This window comes from Plecotus auritus (assembly GCF_963455305.1).
Source record: "Plecotus auritus genome assembly, chromosome: 5".
Classification (NCBI taxonomy): Eukaryota; Metazoa; Chordata; class Mammalia; order Chiroptera; family Vespertilionidae; genus Plecotus; species Plecotus auritus.
In genome coordinates, this window is record NC_137776.1 from 121,593,765 (window position 1) to 121,612,773 (window position 19,009).

Sequence of the window (19,009 nt, forward strand, 5' to 3'; positions counted from 1 at the left end):
AACCCATGGAGTTGTCTTTTAATCAACTGCAAGTCATCTGCATGAGTTATATCATAATCCCGTTCAATTTAGACATCCTTATGCTAAGAGCTAAATACAATTTGCAGTTCATTCTGCAGGAGGAGGAGTTTCCTTGCTTCCTCCAGGCCCTGTAGCGCTTTGTGCATCTTCTACTAGAGCATCGCAGATGTACTGGAATTGCTCCTGGACATGTTCGTCTCCGGCACTGGACTGGGAGCTCACTGAGAGGAAGGAGTGCTTTATTCCCTTTCACGTCCCACACCCCGGTATGGGGCCTGGCTAGTAAAGAGCACCCCATAAGTGTTTGGTGAAGGAAAACACTGCGAAATTGCATGGGGAAAAGTAAATGTGAGAAAAAGCATCCTCTGACTTGTAATTTCACTAATCTTGAATAAAAACTATAATGGTCAAGGGTGTGTATGAGTAATGCCTTCATTCACTCATGCACCTGTTCACAACTGATTATCTAGATGTGGCTGAGGATAAAAAAGTGTGTAAGCTGAGCAAAAGGAAATTACTTAAAAAATCTTTAAAATGTGGGGTCTAGTGTAGTTTGGGGACCATCTAAAACACATTTTCTCAGAGTGTGGTTGATAGACTGAGTTAAAATCTCGGCAGAGTTTGGTAAACATGGAGATTTCTGATCCCATACTCAGTTCTAATGAACAGGAATCTCCGAAGATGCATCAGTACTTTATAAATTATAGACTCAATAAGATATGTTGCAACAAGGTTTTAATTTAAGATGAGAACAATGTTCAGATGCATAGCCATTCCTGCCACCCCACCTCTCCTTACACACACGTGTACACACACACACATTACCACCACTACCACTACCATTACCACCACCCATCACCATCACCATTTAGGATAGCTTTTACCTTTAACCGTAACACTTGACACTCTATGAAAATCAATTAATTTGGGGCCATAAATTACTTTAGTACCATCAGATTTTTTTTCCTATCATCCTCAAAAATGAGTTCTAAGCTCAGAAAAAGAATTGTTAGTTGTTTTCTTATATTGCTAAGTGTTCATATATTCTCACACTGATTAAAAATTATTTCTAATATTAAAAATCCACAAACTCTAACTTATATTATTATTGGATTAAATGAAGTCAAATGGAGTATAATTCATTTATTTAGGGAGCACCTATTATGTTTTAGACATATGTCAGGTTCTAGAGATAACAGAGAAGAAAGCAGAGCTCCTAGTCCTAAGGAGCAGGGACAACAGGAGGGAGGCCCCAGACAAATAACTAAGGCGAGAAAGGCTTCGAAAGAGAAGCATAGATTCCAAGGAAGCACATATGAGCAGTCCAGTCCAGTGTGTGAGGGGGAGGCACACTGGTGCCTTCCCATATAAAATGATCTAAAGAATAAGTAGAAATAAGAGAGAATGGCAGTACCTGCACCAGAAGAGAGCAGGAGAGACATGCCGCGTTTGGAAAACAAAGATGTTAGCAAGGCTGAAACACAACATTCAGAGGAAGGGTGACAAGATGAGGCAGGAGATGTGAGTGAGTCCTGTTGAGGAGACAAGGCCTACAGTGAGCTCAGATTGGGAGGCACTCAAGTTGAGGAGCCCTGGGACATCCAAAGGGGAAGATGGGACCTCTGGGAGAGGCTCAGAAGGCAGCAGGATGTGGGAGAGGAGCGCTAGGAGGGAGTTCTGGCTGGGACACGGGGGGCGGGGGGGATCGGCATTTATGTCTTACATTCTTTATCAGCAAATATAACCACTGCATTTTTGATAGTTCTGTTTCCTAAGTGCTTTTACATTAAGACATATTTGTAGTACAATCTGAGATAAAGAGATGCTCCCCTGAAGCAAACCATCCCGTGTTTCCTTACCTGTAAAATGGCATGATAAGCTCGGTTCATGTATGCCAGCCAGGCCTGTGGGAGGAAAAGGGCGCGGTGCCACTCTGAGAGCTGGATGTGAACCTGTGGGAAAGACGAAGCACAACGCGAGTCAGGCGGCACAGTGTTGAAACAGGGTACAATTAAACTATATCATCAATCCTTTCTTTCCCCTGACTTAAATGGTTATGTTCTAAAACAAACCAAATCAGTCTAGGCTCAGAACCGCAAATAAGGCCTTTTGGGTATTTTCAAAGGAGAAGAGCTTAGAGTCCTGAAATTTTCTAAATTAAAGCAAATAGAATCCTACAATAATAACAAGCTGAGATGTATATGTAATACAAACATGTCCCTGAAAATTAGGGGGAAACTCTGTAAAGCCTCTTGCCCATGTCAGGAAACGAGGTATTGTCTAACAAATCCCCCCAGTAATTTTAAATAAAAATAAATATTGCTCACATCCTGGATTTCCACTCTGACAATTTCTGAAGTAATAAACTTAAATTGCCAACAGAAATATAATGTTGTGTAGAAATCATGATGGTAGGAGCATGCAAATGAGCGCGGCACTCAGCAATTGTGCGCACCACCAGATAAAGGCCCTTTAATCAGTGCGGGTAAACAAGCGAGAAATGAAATCTGCCAGCCCTGCAACCCCGTGTCTGAAGCGAAGCCCAGACACAACATCTGGTTTTCATAGTCATTTCTGTTTCTACCTATTAGTACACAGCTATCTTGAAACCAATCTTCCCAAGGCCTGCTTCTGTTGAAGAAAAGATCTCTCCAGAAAAACAGCCACAGCGCATCACATTTCATGTTTCCTGCAAATCATCTCATCAAACTCAAATGACTAGAACTTTAATCTGTGTCCTATAGACAAAAAAAAAAAACAAGAAACAGAAACCCCCACAAATTTTTATATAATTTCCCCAGAATCATGATAAGTAGAGTGTTTAAGGAGATAGGTTTTATTGTGTTGTCAGGACTGATTTTCTCAGCTGCTTTGTGGTATGGCAGAGAAGAGCTTCTCTGAACAGTTGGATAGTGGTTCCCATGGCCTCTGGTGTTTTCTTTAGTTCTCGTCTTAGTGTGGGCCTACTACACACAAGGTATTCTGGGAAAATGTACAGTGCCAGGTGATCTGTGTCTGCAGGGGGCTTTCTTATGTGAGAATCAGAAATAAGCGCTGATTACACGGCAACATGTAGAATATATGAAGAATCTCTGGGAACAAAGAGAACAAAGATTAATTCTGTCTCTGTCCTATCACCTCTCAACCCACTGCCATGTTGTAAAGAATTAGGTACTCAAACAGCATGAAAAGGGTATTGGAACCATGAAATGAACTTAAAAAAAAAAAAAAAGATAAAAACAGGTTTCTTCTTTTTCTGATAAAGTGCCCTCTCTGTTGAGTAGGGTAGGGGAACCTTGACAACATATTCAAACATCCTTGAAGGAACAAGCCCGCCAGTTCCTGCATCTTCCCTCGCTTTCCAGAAAGCAAACTGCAGCTGCGGCTGCATTTCAAGCTGGGAGGCATTTAATCAGTCCTTGGTCTTGCCCTGTTTCCAAAATGCGAGTTTTCTTAACTTTATTTCCTGTCGATTCTGTGGCCTTTTCATAAACTATATTAACTATCTTTAAGTCATATTTCGACATCTGGGTTTAACCGAAAGAACACTCAAACACCACAACCAAAACTTTTATCTCTGACTTCAGAACCTCAGAATCTTTAAAAAATTTTTTTCCTGCCGAGTAATTCCTGGACATCATTACTCTGCTCTACTGAGATGAGCCATGCCTCAGCAAACTGGCAGTAAGAGCACTGACTGTTATTGGAAAGATAGTGGTCTCAGTTGGTTCTTAAACCTGAGTTAAGACAAAAAAAAGAAAAAAAAAAAAAGAAAAAAAAAAAAAGCATTATGGAAAAAAATATAAAGGAAAGTGAGCAAATCAAGGGCTGAGCTTCTAAGAACAGAGACATCCATGCCAGGAAACCTATTTAAAAGGAAGTTATAAACTGAAGGTTAAAGCTAATCCTCCTCCTGCTGCTCCAACCACATCTGAAGACACTGCAGGGACGCACAGACGCTGGAGCCGAGACCCCAGCCTGCACGCCTTATGCTCATGAGATGAGACCTCGTCGTAGTGTTCCATGGAGTTAGCTATGTACACACCTCTAAGATGCATGCTCTTGCTCTTTCTCTGACTGAGCAAGAAGACAAAGGAAACAGCTTGAAGACAGTCATCACCTACACTCCAGTTGTGTTACGGGCAAAAGAGGAAGCTGTTACAATTCAATATACAGCTTCCCATAAAGGTTCATGTCCCTAGGCTGGAAATGCAATTAGCTTTTTTAAAGTATGAAAAGGTTGTAAAATTTGCTATACTTGTGAGAAGCCCTTGAAGGAAACCCAATCAACAAAGTAATTCCAAATCATGAAGTTGTAACCCTGTTATTCAGCAGATGATAAAGCAGGGTTCTCAACCACCAAGCATCAAGTTTTAAGGAATATGTGAAGTTTACTTTTTCTATAACTACACATACCCTTGCAATGACAGGTGTCTGGTGGACTGTTAAGATGAGTAAGTCCTATGATTTGGGGAAGAGTAAGAATTTCAATGTGCAACAGGTAGTAAGTATAATGAAATATTATGCATGTGCCTAAAAAAAAGTTTTGGGAAACATGCAAGTAGTGTAAGGGGGAGAAGAATGCTAAGGAGATGAGGGTAGAGATGGGAGTGGGTTTCAGGGTTAAAATCAGGTGGTCAGGACTGATCTCATTGAGAAGGTGAAGTATGAGTAAAAACTGGAAGGAGATAAAGATTTAAAAACCAAGGTACGTGCTAGTGGGAATGGAAAATGGTTCAGCTGCTATGGAAAATGTTTGGTGGTTCCTCAAAAAGTTAAATATAGAGTTACCATATGACCCACCAATTCCACTACTAGATATATACCCAAGAGAAATGAAAACATATATTCAAACAATTACTTGTACATGAATGTTCATAGCAGCACTTTCAAAATAGCCAAAAGGTGGAAATAACCTAAAGGTTCATAAATGAAGAAATGGATAAACAAAATATGGTATGTCCACATTGGAATATTATCCAGCCACAGAAAGGAATGAGGTACCCATACATGCTACAGTGTAGATGAACCTTGAAAACATTATGCGTAAGTGAAAGAAGCCAGACACAAAAGGTCACTTATTGCATGATCCCATTTACATGAAATAGGTAAATCCATAGAAATAGAAAGCAAGTTAGTGGTTGCCAGTGGTGGGGACAAAGGAGGGAAGAGACTAGAAAAAGAAAGAAATGTGGGTAGATTGCATAACGGATATATGTCTCATGTGAGGGTGATGGAAATGTTTTGGAACTATATGGATGTGATGGTGTATATTGTGAATGTACTTTAACCTGGTTAGTTTTATGCTGTGTGAATTTTAATTTAATTTAAAAACAAAAAATATAAAACAAAGGTCCTAAAATGAGCACAGCACATGGCTGATCTGTTGGAGAACAAAAGAAGGCCAGTATCAAAGCACAGAGTGAGCACCAAGGGGAGTAGAAGGAGAGTAGGCTGGTGAATTAACAGGGGACCCAGAGAATTCAGGGCCTTCTTGGTCATTTTTCAGGACTTGCCTTTATTGTTACTACTAGTGGCCCAGTGCATGAAATTCGTGCATGGGGGGGAGGGGTGTCCCTCAGCCCGGCCTGCACCCTCTCCAATCTGGGACCTCTCAGGGGATGTCCGACATCCCTCTTGCAATCCGGGACCACTGGCTCCTAACCGATCATCTGCCTGCTTGCCTGATCGCCCCTAACCACTCTGCCTGCCAGCCTGCTCACCCCCAACTTCCCCCCTCCCCGCTGGCCTGCTCGCCACCAACTGCCCCCCCTGCCAGCCTGATCGCCCCCAATGACCCCCAACTGGCCCCCCTGCCAGCCTGCTTGCCCCCAACTGGCCCCCCTGCCAGCCTGCTTGCCCCCAACTGGCCCCTCTGCCGGCCTACTTGCCCCCAACTGCACCCCCTTGCTGGCCTGATCACCCCCAACTGCCCTCCCCTCCTGGCCTGATCACCCCTAACCGCCTCTGCCTCAGCCCCGCCACCATGGCTTTGTCCGGAAGGACATCTGGAAGGTCTCCTGGAAAGTCTCCCGGTCTAATTAGCATATTACCCTTTTATTAGTATAGATTATACAATTTTGAGAAGGAAGAGTACATGATCTGATAGATATTGTAAAGGAATCATGCCAACTGCTATAACAGTTGGGGGCAAAGGTCAAAGTGAGGAAACCTACTCAGAGGCTACTGCAACAACCCAGGTAAGAGATCATGGTGGCTCAGACAGAGCAGGATCAGTAGCACTGTAGAATAACAGTTTTCAAATAGTTAGCTATGTAAATTTTTCCACCCCACCCAAAATGTGAAGGAGAATGCCAACACAGAAAACAGATTAGTAAAACTTATTCAGATGAAGTCAGGGCAAAGGCTGGGGGCTTGGCACTCCACCCTCTTGATCAGACCGGAGTTTGCTGTGGTCCCTAGGAATCTTTAAAATAGTTTTACTATGAAAAAGATCAGTGGTTACAAGGAGAGGGGGTGGGGAAAGGGGTTGACCACAAAGGAGCATGGGGGATTTATAGGGGGGTAGAACTGTTCTTATCTTGACAGTGGTACTGGTTACACGAATGTGTGTTCTTGTTAAAATTCCTAGAACTATACACTAGAAGGTGAAAAACCTACTGCATGTCTATTATGCCTCAATAAAAACAAAATTAAAAATACATAGTTTGAAAACCACTACTTGTAGAACATGTACTTCTTACCCACACACCTCCCATGATGTATTATACACTGTACAGTGTCATCATCATTGAAAACCCACTCTTCTGCTTATCATCCCTGTTTCTATCAGTATTACCCACTGATTTCTCAGTCACATAAGCTTAAAACTTCTTATTTATCTTGGACCTCTCTTTCCCCTAATTCAGCTGTCAACCCCACCTCTGAAATGTTTATTATATTTGTCCCTACTTTCTTTCTCATTGGTTTAGTCATAATTCCTGCCTAGATTACTGAGGCCACCTAACTAATCTCTTAACAGACTAAAATCTTTCCTCCTTCTGACACAACCTACATGGTACAGCTACTATCACATTAACTCAGCACTTCTTCTAAAAAACCCTTGATGGTTCATCATAGAATAAAGTTCAAACTCTTTTGTACTATGTTCAAAGCCTTTGAGACTCCAAAGGATAACACTTGCTTTAAGAAATAATTTGTTCTCATGTAAGAACTCTGCTGGCCAAGATCCGCAACCTATTTCCCCACTTGATTTTCTGCTCTTTTCTTTCATTTAACTTGCATTCTAGCTGAACTGGGTTATAAACCAATTCACACACCTGCCCTATATTCCACAGGACCTTTGTACCGCTCCTTCCTCTCCTTGAAAGCCCTGTTTCCCTCTCATCACTATGAACTGAAATAACTTCTCCCATCTCTGTACTCCCAGTACACTACAGGCCTCTTCTATAACACTCAGGAGACTTCATCTTAGATCATATGTGTATGGACGTTAATCTCATGCAATCCTATGAGCAGAGATCATGGCTTATTCATCCAGGAATACTTCCCATGGTACCCATAACAGTGTCTTGCACGTAGGTGTTCAATTAAGTACCTGCTGAGTTGAACTGAACTAAATGTGCAATATTTGCTTTAAGACAAAAATTTGTCATGTGAAAACCATACTATCATAAACAAGTGGTCACAAAACATTATGATGTGCAACCTCCAATCATACTAGAAGCACAATTTTAGAAAGCTTTTTTTTTTTTTTTAGTAGAAACAGCTAAACTCAAACCCAAGTTGTGAGGACACAGTTATTTGAAATTTTACAAAAGCATGTCCAAACTCTTCTGGCCAGGAAATGTTTAATTCCAGATAAAAACACTGATTGACAAGGCAAAAATTTAAAGCAGGTATTATAAACTTTATATTTTGAAATTTCCTAACTAAACTTTAATTTATATCATACAGGTTCTAATTAACTATATCTGAAACACTAGCTCAACAAAAAATACTCTGCTTAGAACACAATTCACAATGTAGGGAAGTGTTGAAGAGCAGATAAAAGAGTAGATTTTGTTTCCTCACTGATACACATTTTACCAGAAGGGACCACATGGTCACCTATTTAGTTAATTTACTGTTCAGAAATTTGGTATTATTTTCTGCCTCTGGGTATCTTAACAGATAAGGTTATTCATTCATTTTTAAAAATACTCATTTTAACAGCCCCTCATTAAATACTATAAATCAAGTACGACAAGCTTTGGTGAAGTTGTTTGATTGTCAAACTAGAACGGGATAAGGTGGGGCAGCATGCAAAAACTGACAGGTAAACTAAGTGCTTGCTATTGATTTCAAACCCCAATCTCACCAAGTAAGGCATTTTTCATGCTCCCCAGGTATATGTATTATCAAAATAATAATAGTATATGACTCCAGTTGCTACACAGACATGCGAATGCTGAGCCACGACATCTGGTCTGTGACACACACACACTCTCCTCCCATATTCCCAGGAGAAAAGCCATTTGTACTCACTGTTAGAGACCCTAAAGCCATCCAACGTTCCACTGCTTATCTATAAGGAATAATACGTTTCCATTTTCTGTCAACAGTAATCTTGTTTGCCCGAAATAATGTTCTGTTATTCCTGTCCCCTGACAAATAGTGATTGGAAAACAAGAAGGGAGGGCTTGTAAAGGACACATTTTTAAAGTAAAATGGCATCCATTTTATTCTTTATAGGTGTTATCTGGACATTCAAAACTCTTTCTTTCACCCCTTCCTCCCTCATTCATTCTTTCTCATCAGTTTACCTTTCTCTCCCCCACCCCCCCCCCCCGCCACCCCATTAGGGTAAATCAGCTTGAAAGCTGACAATTCAATAACATCTCAAGCAACCATTTACTCTGTTATTTAATAGGAGGGGAGAAACCCAGTTACCATAACAACTCACATCACATGGTAATTATGGAGTCTCTAAAATACAGCAAACCACACTTTTCACAGTGTTTTCTAAGGGGAATGTATAATAAGCACAGATACTACCTCTCCCAATTATTATTCCACATTTTCATCTAATTGTTTCATATTGCATGAATGGCTATACATGTTCTTCATAAGAGATATAGGGGTTTTAAAGAAATAAGAAACTGGAAAAAAAAAGCAAATACACTCCTTACATTTCAAATAATGGGTTATATATCACATGTACTTTTGGGCACTTAGGAAAAAAAATTTAAAGGAGGCAGAAGAAAACCAAAATTAATTTATAGGGTAAAAATAACCAAATGACAATCAATACAAAAGGGAATTTAGAAACAAAGATTTCATTCAGAGTAGTGCCACCAATAAGACCAGATAAGGTTTCCCTGAAATAAAAATGAGAGAAGAGCTCACTGTCTAATGCTCAGATAGAAATGTGATTGGGTAGCAGCCGCAGAATCAGGAAAATCTGCATGTGCTGGAAGATGGGAGAAATAATGAGGCAAGATTGCCATTCTCATCCAGCGACAAACCAGTATCATTCAATTTAGGCGAGTGTCATGTCAGAATTAGAAATGCCAATGAATGACAAGACAGGGAAGGAAACTGTCATTCACCTTCAACTTCCTCATCAACAGGTGCCAAGTTAGTTTCAGGAAGAGAAGTAGCAGTTACAAATCAGAACAGAAGGGGACAGTCCCTTGAGTTTGGCCAAGCCCTGGACGATCTGAAATGACCCCTGCTTGTCTCCTGGTTAAAGGAGCAAAGAGAGAGAGGACACTCAGGTTTACAGAAATCTAAACAGGAGCGTGATGACGGTAGTCCCCCCTTAAACGCAGTTTTACTTTTGGAGGTTTTAGTTACCATAGTTAACTGAAGTATGAAAATATTAAGTGGAAAATTCTATAAATGATTCATAAGTTTTAAACTGAGCACCCTTCTAAGTAGTGCAATAAAATCTCATGCTTCTTGCTCCACCCCAGCCAGGATGTAAATCGTCCCTTTGTCCAGCATCTTAGTAGAGGTCTCAGTTGTCAGCTGGACTGTTACAGTATCACAATGCTTGTGGTCAAGTGTCCCTTATAGCAGCCTAACACCATGTAATTATGCCTGCATCATTTGCCTCACTCCATCTCATTATGTAAAAATTGTATCAACTCACATCATTGCAAGAATAAGGGTGAATATAGTACAATAGGGTATTTTGAGAGAGAGACCATATTCATACAACTTTTATTCGGGTATATTATTATAATAGTTCTATTTTATTATTGTTGCTAATCTCTTACTGTGCTGACTTACAAGTTAAACTTTATCATAGATATGTATAGGAAAAAACATAGTATATAGAGGATTTGGAGCTATCTGTGGTTTCAGGGGTTCCCCTGGGGGGTCCTCGGGATGTATCCCCCATTGATAAAGGAAGACTACTGTATGCAGAACTGCTCCTGGTGGTCAGATGAAACCCAATCAGATTTAGATCAATCTGTGTAGCTTCGAAAAGAAACATGGGAGAGTTCCACATCAAGAAAAGTCAATGTGGGATCAACCAAAGGACTTGTATGCATGCATATAAGTCTAACCAATGGACACAAACAATAGGGGGGTGAGGGCATGAGTGGGGGGGATGGAGGGGTAACGGGGGATAAGGACACATATGTAATACCTTAATCAATAAAGAAATTAAAAAAAAGAAAAGTCAATGAAAAAATGACTCCCCCCCCCAAAAAAAAAGAACAGGATATAACATTTTCCAAAAGAATTCATCACAGATTACATTAAATAGCTAGTTCTCCATGACACTGAAAATTACTTAATTTAACTAACATAGTTATTGAGAAATAGTGACAATGAAATAAAGTGAAACACATTTCAAAATATGAAGAGCATAGTTCTTGAACATTCAAAACAAAGTTCTGTTACCCATTTGTTCACTCATTCACCCACCGATAGCTGTAGGCATTAAGAAGGCTACAGAATATCCTATAGGAATATGTAATCTTTGGCAGGGAGGAGAGGCTAAACAATATAAATGAATAATAACACAAAACAGTACTTAAGAGCTTGTTCAAATGACAATAATTTCTTTTCTTAGTAACACTTCAACAATTATTAGATTCATCACCAATTTAATAACATTTCTGGGAAAGGAAGCTATGCCACTAAATGCAAATATAAAATACAACACACATCCATTAATGCAACAAGTGTCTACCATGTGGCACCAATACCAGCACTGGAGCTACATGTGACCAAAAAAATAGCTCCCTGATTTTATGAGGTTTACACTTTAAAAAAGCAGACAGACACTAATTGTTGTGTATGCTGTGCCACCCAAATCCTCTTTCAGGACTAGTAGGGATGGGTGGATAGATGGATAGATATGGATGCACAGGTGGATAGATAGATAAAATGAATACATGGTCTCATATATTAAATAAATTAAATTTGTAGTCACAAACATTCCTAAAGAAATCTCGAAGCCTAAATGGTTTCACTGGAATATTCTACCAAACATTAACAGAATTATTTATTAGGATAGCATTACCCTAACAACACACCAAAAAAAGATATTTCAAGGATACGATACAACAATATACCTCATGAGCATAAATTCAAAAATTCCTAACAAAATATTATTAGCAAATCAAATTCAGCAATGTGTAAGTAGGATAATACATATGATCAAGTGGAGTTTATCCCAGCAATGCAGGTTTGGTTCACAATAGAAAATCTATCAAAATAGTTTCTCATATTAACAAACTAAAGAAGTATACAATCATCTCAAAAGATGTGAAAAAAACATTTTACAAAACTCATATCCATTTGTGAGGGGTATGGGAACCAACACTCAGCAATTTAGGAGTACAAGGAAACTCTGTCCACCCAATAAAGAATATCAACAAAAACTCTATACTAACACCAAATTTAATGTTCAGACAGTAAGTGCTTTCACCAAAGACTGTGCACAAAAATGTCTGCTCTCACTACTCCCATTCAACATTGTACTGGATGGCCCTACACAGATCAATTAGGCAAAAACAAAACAAAACAAAACAAAACAACAACAACAAACAAACAAACAAAAAAAACAAAAAAAGAAAGGAAGAAAGAAATGCAAATTAGAAAGAAAAGAAATTAAGACGAAAAGAAATTAAGACCATCTCTATTCACAGGGATTATCACAATGTAAAACAAAAAGAACCTACAAAAAAAATTACAAGACTACATAAGTGAGTTTAGTAAGGTCATAGAAAAGTATCAATTATATGTTTATATACTGGTAGTAAGCAGTCAGAAATTAACACAAAAAAAGTAGAATTGCATCAGCACCAAAATACTTAGGATATGCAATATTTATACAATTTATCAAAATAATTGCAAGATTCGTAAAAACAGAACACTGACCTGAAATAATCAAAGATATATCTTGTGCACAGGTTGAAAGATTCAATATTGTTAAGATGTCAATTTGAGAGAGCCCAAATAGATCTACAGATTCAATGCATTTACAATCAAAATTACAGCAGGGATTTTTGTGGTTTCTCAAAGCTGATTTAAAATTTATATGGGAAAGCAAAGGGCCTAAGTCAAATTTAAAAACAAAACAAAATAATTGGAAGAGTCACATTACTTGATTTTAAGATTTATTATAGAGCAATAGTAATTAACTTGTGTGGTTTTGATGATAATATACACACATAGATCAAAGGAATAAGATTGCGTACAGATATAGCCCCACACATATATGGACAAATGATTATTGACAAAGGTGCCGAGATGAATGATGGCATGTTCAACAAATGTAGCTCATACCTTAGGAAAAATTAACTCAAGTAGAACATAGGCTAAAATGTAAACCTTAAATTATAAAATTTCTACAAGAAAATATAGAGGATCCATCAAGTGATTAATGGATAAACTATCTATAGCATATTCACATAATGGAAGTATTATTCAGCCATAAAAGGTATGAAGTATTGATACATGCAACAGTATATATAAAACTTGAAAGCATTATGCTAAGTAAAAAAAAAAAAAGGCAAAAAGACCACATGTTATATAATTCCCTTTATATGAAATATCAAAAACAGGTAGATTTATAGATACAGAAAGTGGATTAGTGGTTGCCACAGGCTGGAAATTGAGGAAAATGGAGAATGACCACTAATGGGTACAAAGTTTCTTTTTGGTGTGTCGAAAATATTCTATAATTGATTGTGGTGATAACTGTAAATATATTGAAACCACTGAATTGTACACTTTAAGTAGGTGCATTTTATGGTACATGTGAGTTATACCTCAATTTTTTTAAATAAAAAAATGTAATAGAAAAAAGAAAAAATCTTTGAGACTTTAGGTTAGACAAATAGCAAGAGCCATAAAAAAAACAAAAAAAAAAACTTGGTAAACTGGAATTCTTCAAAACTAAAAATCTGCCCACCAAAAGACATTGTTAGGCAAATAAAAAAACAAGTTACAGATTAGGTAAAAAACATGCGCAAAACACATTTCTAATAAGTTATATCCAGAATATATAAAAAACTAATACCTAATTAAAGAGGGGTAAGAATTAAGACACCTCAGGGAAGGAAAGGTATGAATGACAAATATATAAAAAGATGCTCAACATCAACAGTCATTAAGGAAACACAAAAGGGAAACCACTACCCACATATCCTGTATGAGAATGTTTATAGCAGCTTTAGTCATAACTGCCCTAAACTGGAAACTACGCAAAGATCCATCAATGGATGAATTACTGAATTCAGTAAACAAACTGAAACATTCATGACAGTTTTGTTTTTTTTTTTAAATAAAAAGACTCAGAATAAGTTACTGAGGAGAAGCCAAGATGGCGGCATAGGTAAGCACCTAAACTGCTGCCCCACACAACAATTTCAAAACTACAACTAAAAGATAGAACGGACACCATCCAGAACCACAGGAAAGCTGGCTGAGTGGAAATTCTACAACTAGGAGGAAAGAGGAAATCTCACGGAGAAGGAGTGGCAAGGAGCTGAGGTACGGAGACACACGCGCGCAGAGAGGAAGGGCGGCGGAGTGCCTGGCTGGCTTTCTCTGGCGGGAGTGGGAAAGAAGCCCCGACTGCACTGAACCCCAGTTCTGACTGCACTGAACCTCAGTTCTGTGCGAAACCCTGTTGACCCAGGCTCATACAGGGGGAGTTTGGACTGTCAGGTAGAGAGAAAGGCACACGGAGACTCGGAGACTCAGGGGAGCCGCAGCGGCAGGGGTCTGGAGGTGCGAGTGTGCACGAAGACTGACTGCGGAGGTTACCACAGGCTATCCCTAGCGGAAGGGAGTGGGAAGCTCCTGAGGCACTGAACTCCAGTTCCGACTGCACTGAACTGTAGTTCCGGGCGAGCCCCTGGAGACCCATGCTCTTACGGGGGAAATCTGGACTGTAAGGCGGAAACTTGGGAACCGCGGAAGGCAGAGGTCTGGAGACTGGCACGCAAGGGAAGGGTTGACGGGAAGCCAAGACTGTCTGCCCTGCCCTGAGACTCCACCACTTCCAAGCTGAGCACAGAGGCTTTTGCAATCTGGCAAGGCTAATCCTATAAGGCTGTCTCCAGCACTGAAAATCTCCCCAGTGTAGACACAGCTGATCCTCACAGCCAACTGGCCTGCAAGTCAATTCCTCCCAGTGATACCAACAACAATCAAGACTTAACTACAACAAGGCTGTACACACAGTCCATAAAGGGGTGCACCAAGAGTGTCCACCTCAGGTTAACTGGGGAGGCCGACCCACTGGGCCATATAGGAAACCTAGCACACAAAGCTACTCTACCAACTCAGGGAAGCAGTGAAAAATGGGGAGACGAAGAAACAGATCACAAACGAAAAAAATGGAGGAAAACAAACGACTGGATATAGAATTTAAAACCACGGTTATAAGGCTCTTCAAGAATATCCTAGAAAAGACTGATAAATATAACGAGACCCTTGAAGATATGAAAAAGGACCAACTAGAAATTAAACATACACTGACTGAAATAAAAAATATTATACAGAGACCCAACAACAGACTAGAGGAACGCAAGAATCAAGTCAAAGATTTGAAATACAAAGAAGCAAAAAACACTCAACCGGAAAAGCAAAAAAAAGAAAAGAGAATCCAAAAAGTTAAAGATTGCAGTGTAAGAAGACTCTGGGACAACTTCAAGTGTACCAACATCAGAATTATGGGGGTGCCAGAAGAAGAGAGAGAGCAAGATACTGAAAACCTATTGGAAGAAATAATGACCAAAAACTTCCCCGACCTGGTGAAAGAAATAGACTTACAAGTCCAGGAAGCCCACAGAACCCCAAACAAAAGGAATCCAAAGAGGACCACACCAAGACACATCATAATTAAAATGCCAAGAGCAAAAGACAAAGAGAGAATCTTAAAAGCAGCAAGAGAAAAACAGTTAGTTACTTACAAGGGAGTACCCATATGACTGTCAGCTGATTTCTCAACAGAAACTATGCAGGCCAGACGGGAGTGGCAAGAAATATTCAAAGTGATGAATAGCAAGAACCTAAAACCAAGACTACTTTACCCAGCAAAGCTATTATTCAGAATGGAAGGTCAGATAAAGAGCTTCACGGATAAGAAAAAGCTAAAGGAGTTTATCACCACCAAACCAGTATTATATGAAATGCTGAAAGGTATTCTTTAAGAAGAGGAAGAAGAAAAAAGTAAAGAGAAAAATTATGAACAACAAATACATATCTATCAACAAGTGAACCTAAAAATCAAGTGAATTAAAAATCTGATGAACAGAATAAACTGGTGAATATAATAGAATCAGGGGCATAGAAAGGGAGTGGACTGATAATTCTCAGGGGGAAAGGGGTATGGAGGGTGCAGGAAGAGACTGGACAAAAATCGTACACCTATGGATGAGGACAGTGTGGGGGGAGGTAAGGGCAAAGGGTGGGGTGGGAACCGGGTGGAGGGGAGCTATGGGGGGGAAAAGGAGAAGCAATTGTAATAATTTGAACAATAAAGATTTATTAAATTTAAAAAAAAGACTCAGAATAAAGTAGTGATGGAAAGCAAAGCAGAGTTTGAAGAAACTTAGGCTAGAAAAATATAAAATGGACTGCAACAATAAAAGGACCAGAAGCAAGAAGAGTGAGGAAATACCAGGGTCATCTTGACCCAAAGGTGTTTTTACTAGTAAATGTTCTCTGCTTAACCTGGGAGGGTATGAGGTAGTTCAAGGACCATGGAGTGATTCGGTCTGGGTTCTATTCCCAGGCTCCTCTACTTACTAGCTCTGTGGTTTCTAGCACATTAACAGCACCAATCTCACAGTGTTGATGTAGATATTAAATGATTTAATATATTATAGCAATTTTTAAAGTACCTGAGCTGGTTAATACCTATTATTATTTCACATTCACACTTTTTCTTGTTTCTATTCTGATTTAAAATCAGCTGTCCAGTAATATTCAATACTTTTATTATCCTTCAAATAACTAAGTGCACAGCTTAAAAACACAAAAAGGTACCAAATTTCTCCCATCTCCACACTAACTAGTAAGATGCTAGGGAAAACATATCCAGAAATCACCTGTTTCTCCCTCTTTCATAACATTAAACTTTTCTTCTTCCTAGAGAAACACTGCTCTTCCTAGATCTTTCTTCCCTCCTTAGTTAAATAAAGACACTGTATTAGACAAAAATGGTTCTGAACCAAATATTCACAGAATTCTAAGTGGTATAAGATAAAGATGGGTCTTTAAAAACCACTTTTACTCACTGGTATACACTCAGAATATAATCAAACCAAATTAATGTTACCAAGATTTATAAATTGTGCATCAATATAAGATTTAATACAAACATAGTGTAGAAGCCCTAACTATTTTTACATAATCTACATTAACTTTTATTTATTTATCTTTATTGTTGAATGTGTTACTGATATCCCTATGTCCCCCATTAACCCCTTCCATCCCACTCCTAACCCCCCACTAACTTTTTATAAAATAATTTATATGTTTTTATTTATAGCTGCTATATAAATTACATCTATCCTATCTAATAAAAGAGTAATATGCAAATTAACCATCACTCCACTACGCCCACCAGCCAATCAGGAGGGAATATGCAAATTAACCCCAACCAAGATGGTTACTGCCATGGAGTGAGCAGGAGGGAGGCGATGGAGGGAGCCAAGCTTTCCACACACCCTGGCGGGCCCAGGCCTCCACTCAAGGCTCAAAGTTTCAATTATAGAAGATAAATAAATCCGAACAAAAATGGCGGCAGCCACGGAGCTGGAGAGAGCAGGAGGCTAGGGTTGCCCACGGCGATGGAGGAAGCCAAGCTTCTGCAGCCCTGGCCTGTCTTGGCCTCTGCTTAAGGCTACAAAGTTTCAATTATAGAAGATACATAAATCCCAACAGAAATGGCTACCGCCACAGAGCAAGCAGAAGGCTTGGCTCCGCTCCAGGCTATAAAGTTTCAATTGTAGAAGATAAATAAATCCCAGATACCAGGGCCTCTGCTTGGGTTGCCGGGGGGCGTGGCCGGCCTGCAAACCACCACAGGCCCCTCGCCCAGGCTGCCCCGGGCCCCAAGGGAAACCCCACCCTGATCCGGGACACCCTTCAGGGCAAACCAGCTGGCCCCCACCCATGCACCAGGCCTCTATCCTATCTAATAAAAGGGTAATATGCAGATTGACCATCACTCCAACACACAAGATGGCTGCCCCCATGTGGTCAAAGATCCTGCCCCCATGTGGACAAAAGATGGCCACCACAAGATTGCCAGCAGGGGAGGGCAGTTGGGAGGGACCAGGCCTGCAAGGGAGGGCAGTTGGGGCAATAAAGCCTGCAGGGGAGGGCAGTTAAGGGTGACCAGGCTGGCAGAGGAGAGAAGTTGGGGGTGACCAGGCCTGCAGGGAAGGGCAGTTGGGGGTGACCCAGGCCTGCAGGGGAGAGCAGTTGGCGGGGGGGGGGGGGGACCAGGCCTGCAGGGTAGGGCAATTAGGGGTGACCAGGCCTGCAGGGGAGAGCAGTTAGGGGCAAACAGGCTGGCAGGGGAGCAGTTAGGCATCAATCAGGCTGGCAGGGGAGTGGTTAGGGCAGCTGTGGGCAAACTACGGCCCACGGGCCGGATCCGGCCCATTTGGCTGTTCTATCTGGCCTGCGGAGCCGAAAGAGCGGAGGGTTCTCTTGCTCTCCCCTCTGCTCCTTTACTTTGAATTTATATAAGTTCACACAAACACTCCATCCATGCTTTTGTTCCGGCCCTCCGGTCCAGTTTAAGAACCCATGTGGCCCTTGAGTCAAAAAGTTTGCCCACCCCTGGGTTAGGAAGTGATCAGGCTGGCAGGCAGAAGCGGTTAGGGGCAATCAGGAAGGCAGTCAGGCGAGCAGTTGGGAGCCAGCAGTCCTGGATTGAGAGAGGGATGTCCGACTCCCTATTTAGGCCCGATCCCGGTTAAACGGGCAGTCGGACATCCCTCGAGGGGTCCCAGATTGGAGAGGGTGCAGGCTGGGCTGAAGGCCCCCTCCTCCCATGCATGAATTTTGTGCACCGGGCCTCTAGTATTAAATAAACGTCTTTGCTGTGATATTTTGTTATTCATTCATATATTTTCATTTATATACACTTGAATGAGCACTGCCAGAAAAATTTTAAAAACAAAACCAAACACTTCCCAAGTACTCTCCAGCTTTCCACTTCCTGACGGTGTTGCTATAATTTGTAATGACCCGATTTCATGCAAATCATGTAATGACATCACATAGCTTTATTTTAAAAGGGTCGCTAAATAAACACTAAAACCAAAGTTTTTTTCTTTTTACCTAAACATGTTTATTTACTTTTAATTCCCTGACCTTCAAAAATATAAATACTGGTGCCCTACATACTTGCAAAAGATTAGAATTAAGAAACACTCAAGATAATTTCTTTAAATAATAAGTTAGTTTTTATTCTTTACAATGGAAGTTAAACATTGATGAAATAAACCAAATTCCTAGATTCTTTTCTCAAATTTTAGGTTAAGCCGTAGGGGAA

The 19,009-nt window shown here is 40.2% G+C and overlaps 1 protein-coding gene across 6 annotated transcripts in view; it reads right to left on the reverse strand.

Moving 5' to 3' along the window:
• Window positions 1-19,009, reverse strand: part of FOCAD (focadhesin) — a 310,432-nt gene that overhangs the window by 83,145 nt on the left and 208,278 nt on the right. For 5 of the 6 annotated variants that reach the window (XR_013960579.1, XR_013960580.1, XR_013960581.1 and 2 more), the window contains exon 22: window positions 1,881-1,973. Coding sequence is in view for 2 of the 6 variants with exons in the window: in XM_080667664.1 (XP_080523790.1) it covers window positions 1,881-1,973 (93 nt within the window). In the remaining 4 variants the exon portion in view is untranslated. Of the gene's footprint in view, window positions 1-1,880; window positions 1,974-8,508; window positions 8,628-19,009 lie in introns of all 6 variants that reach the window. The other variant, XR_013960582.1, reaches the window with a different exon arrangement.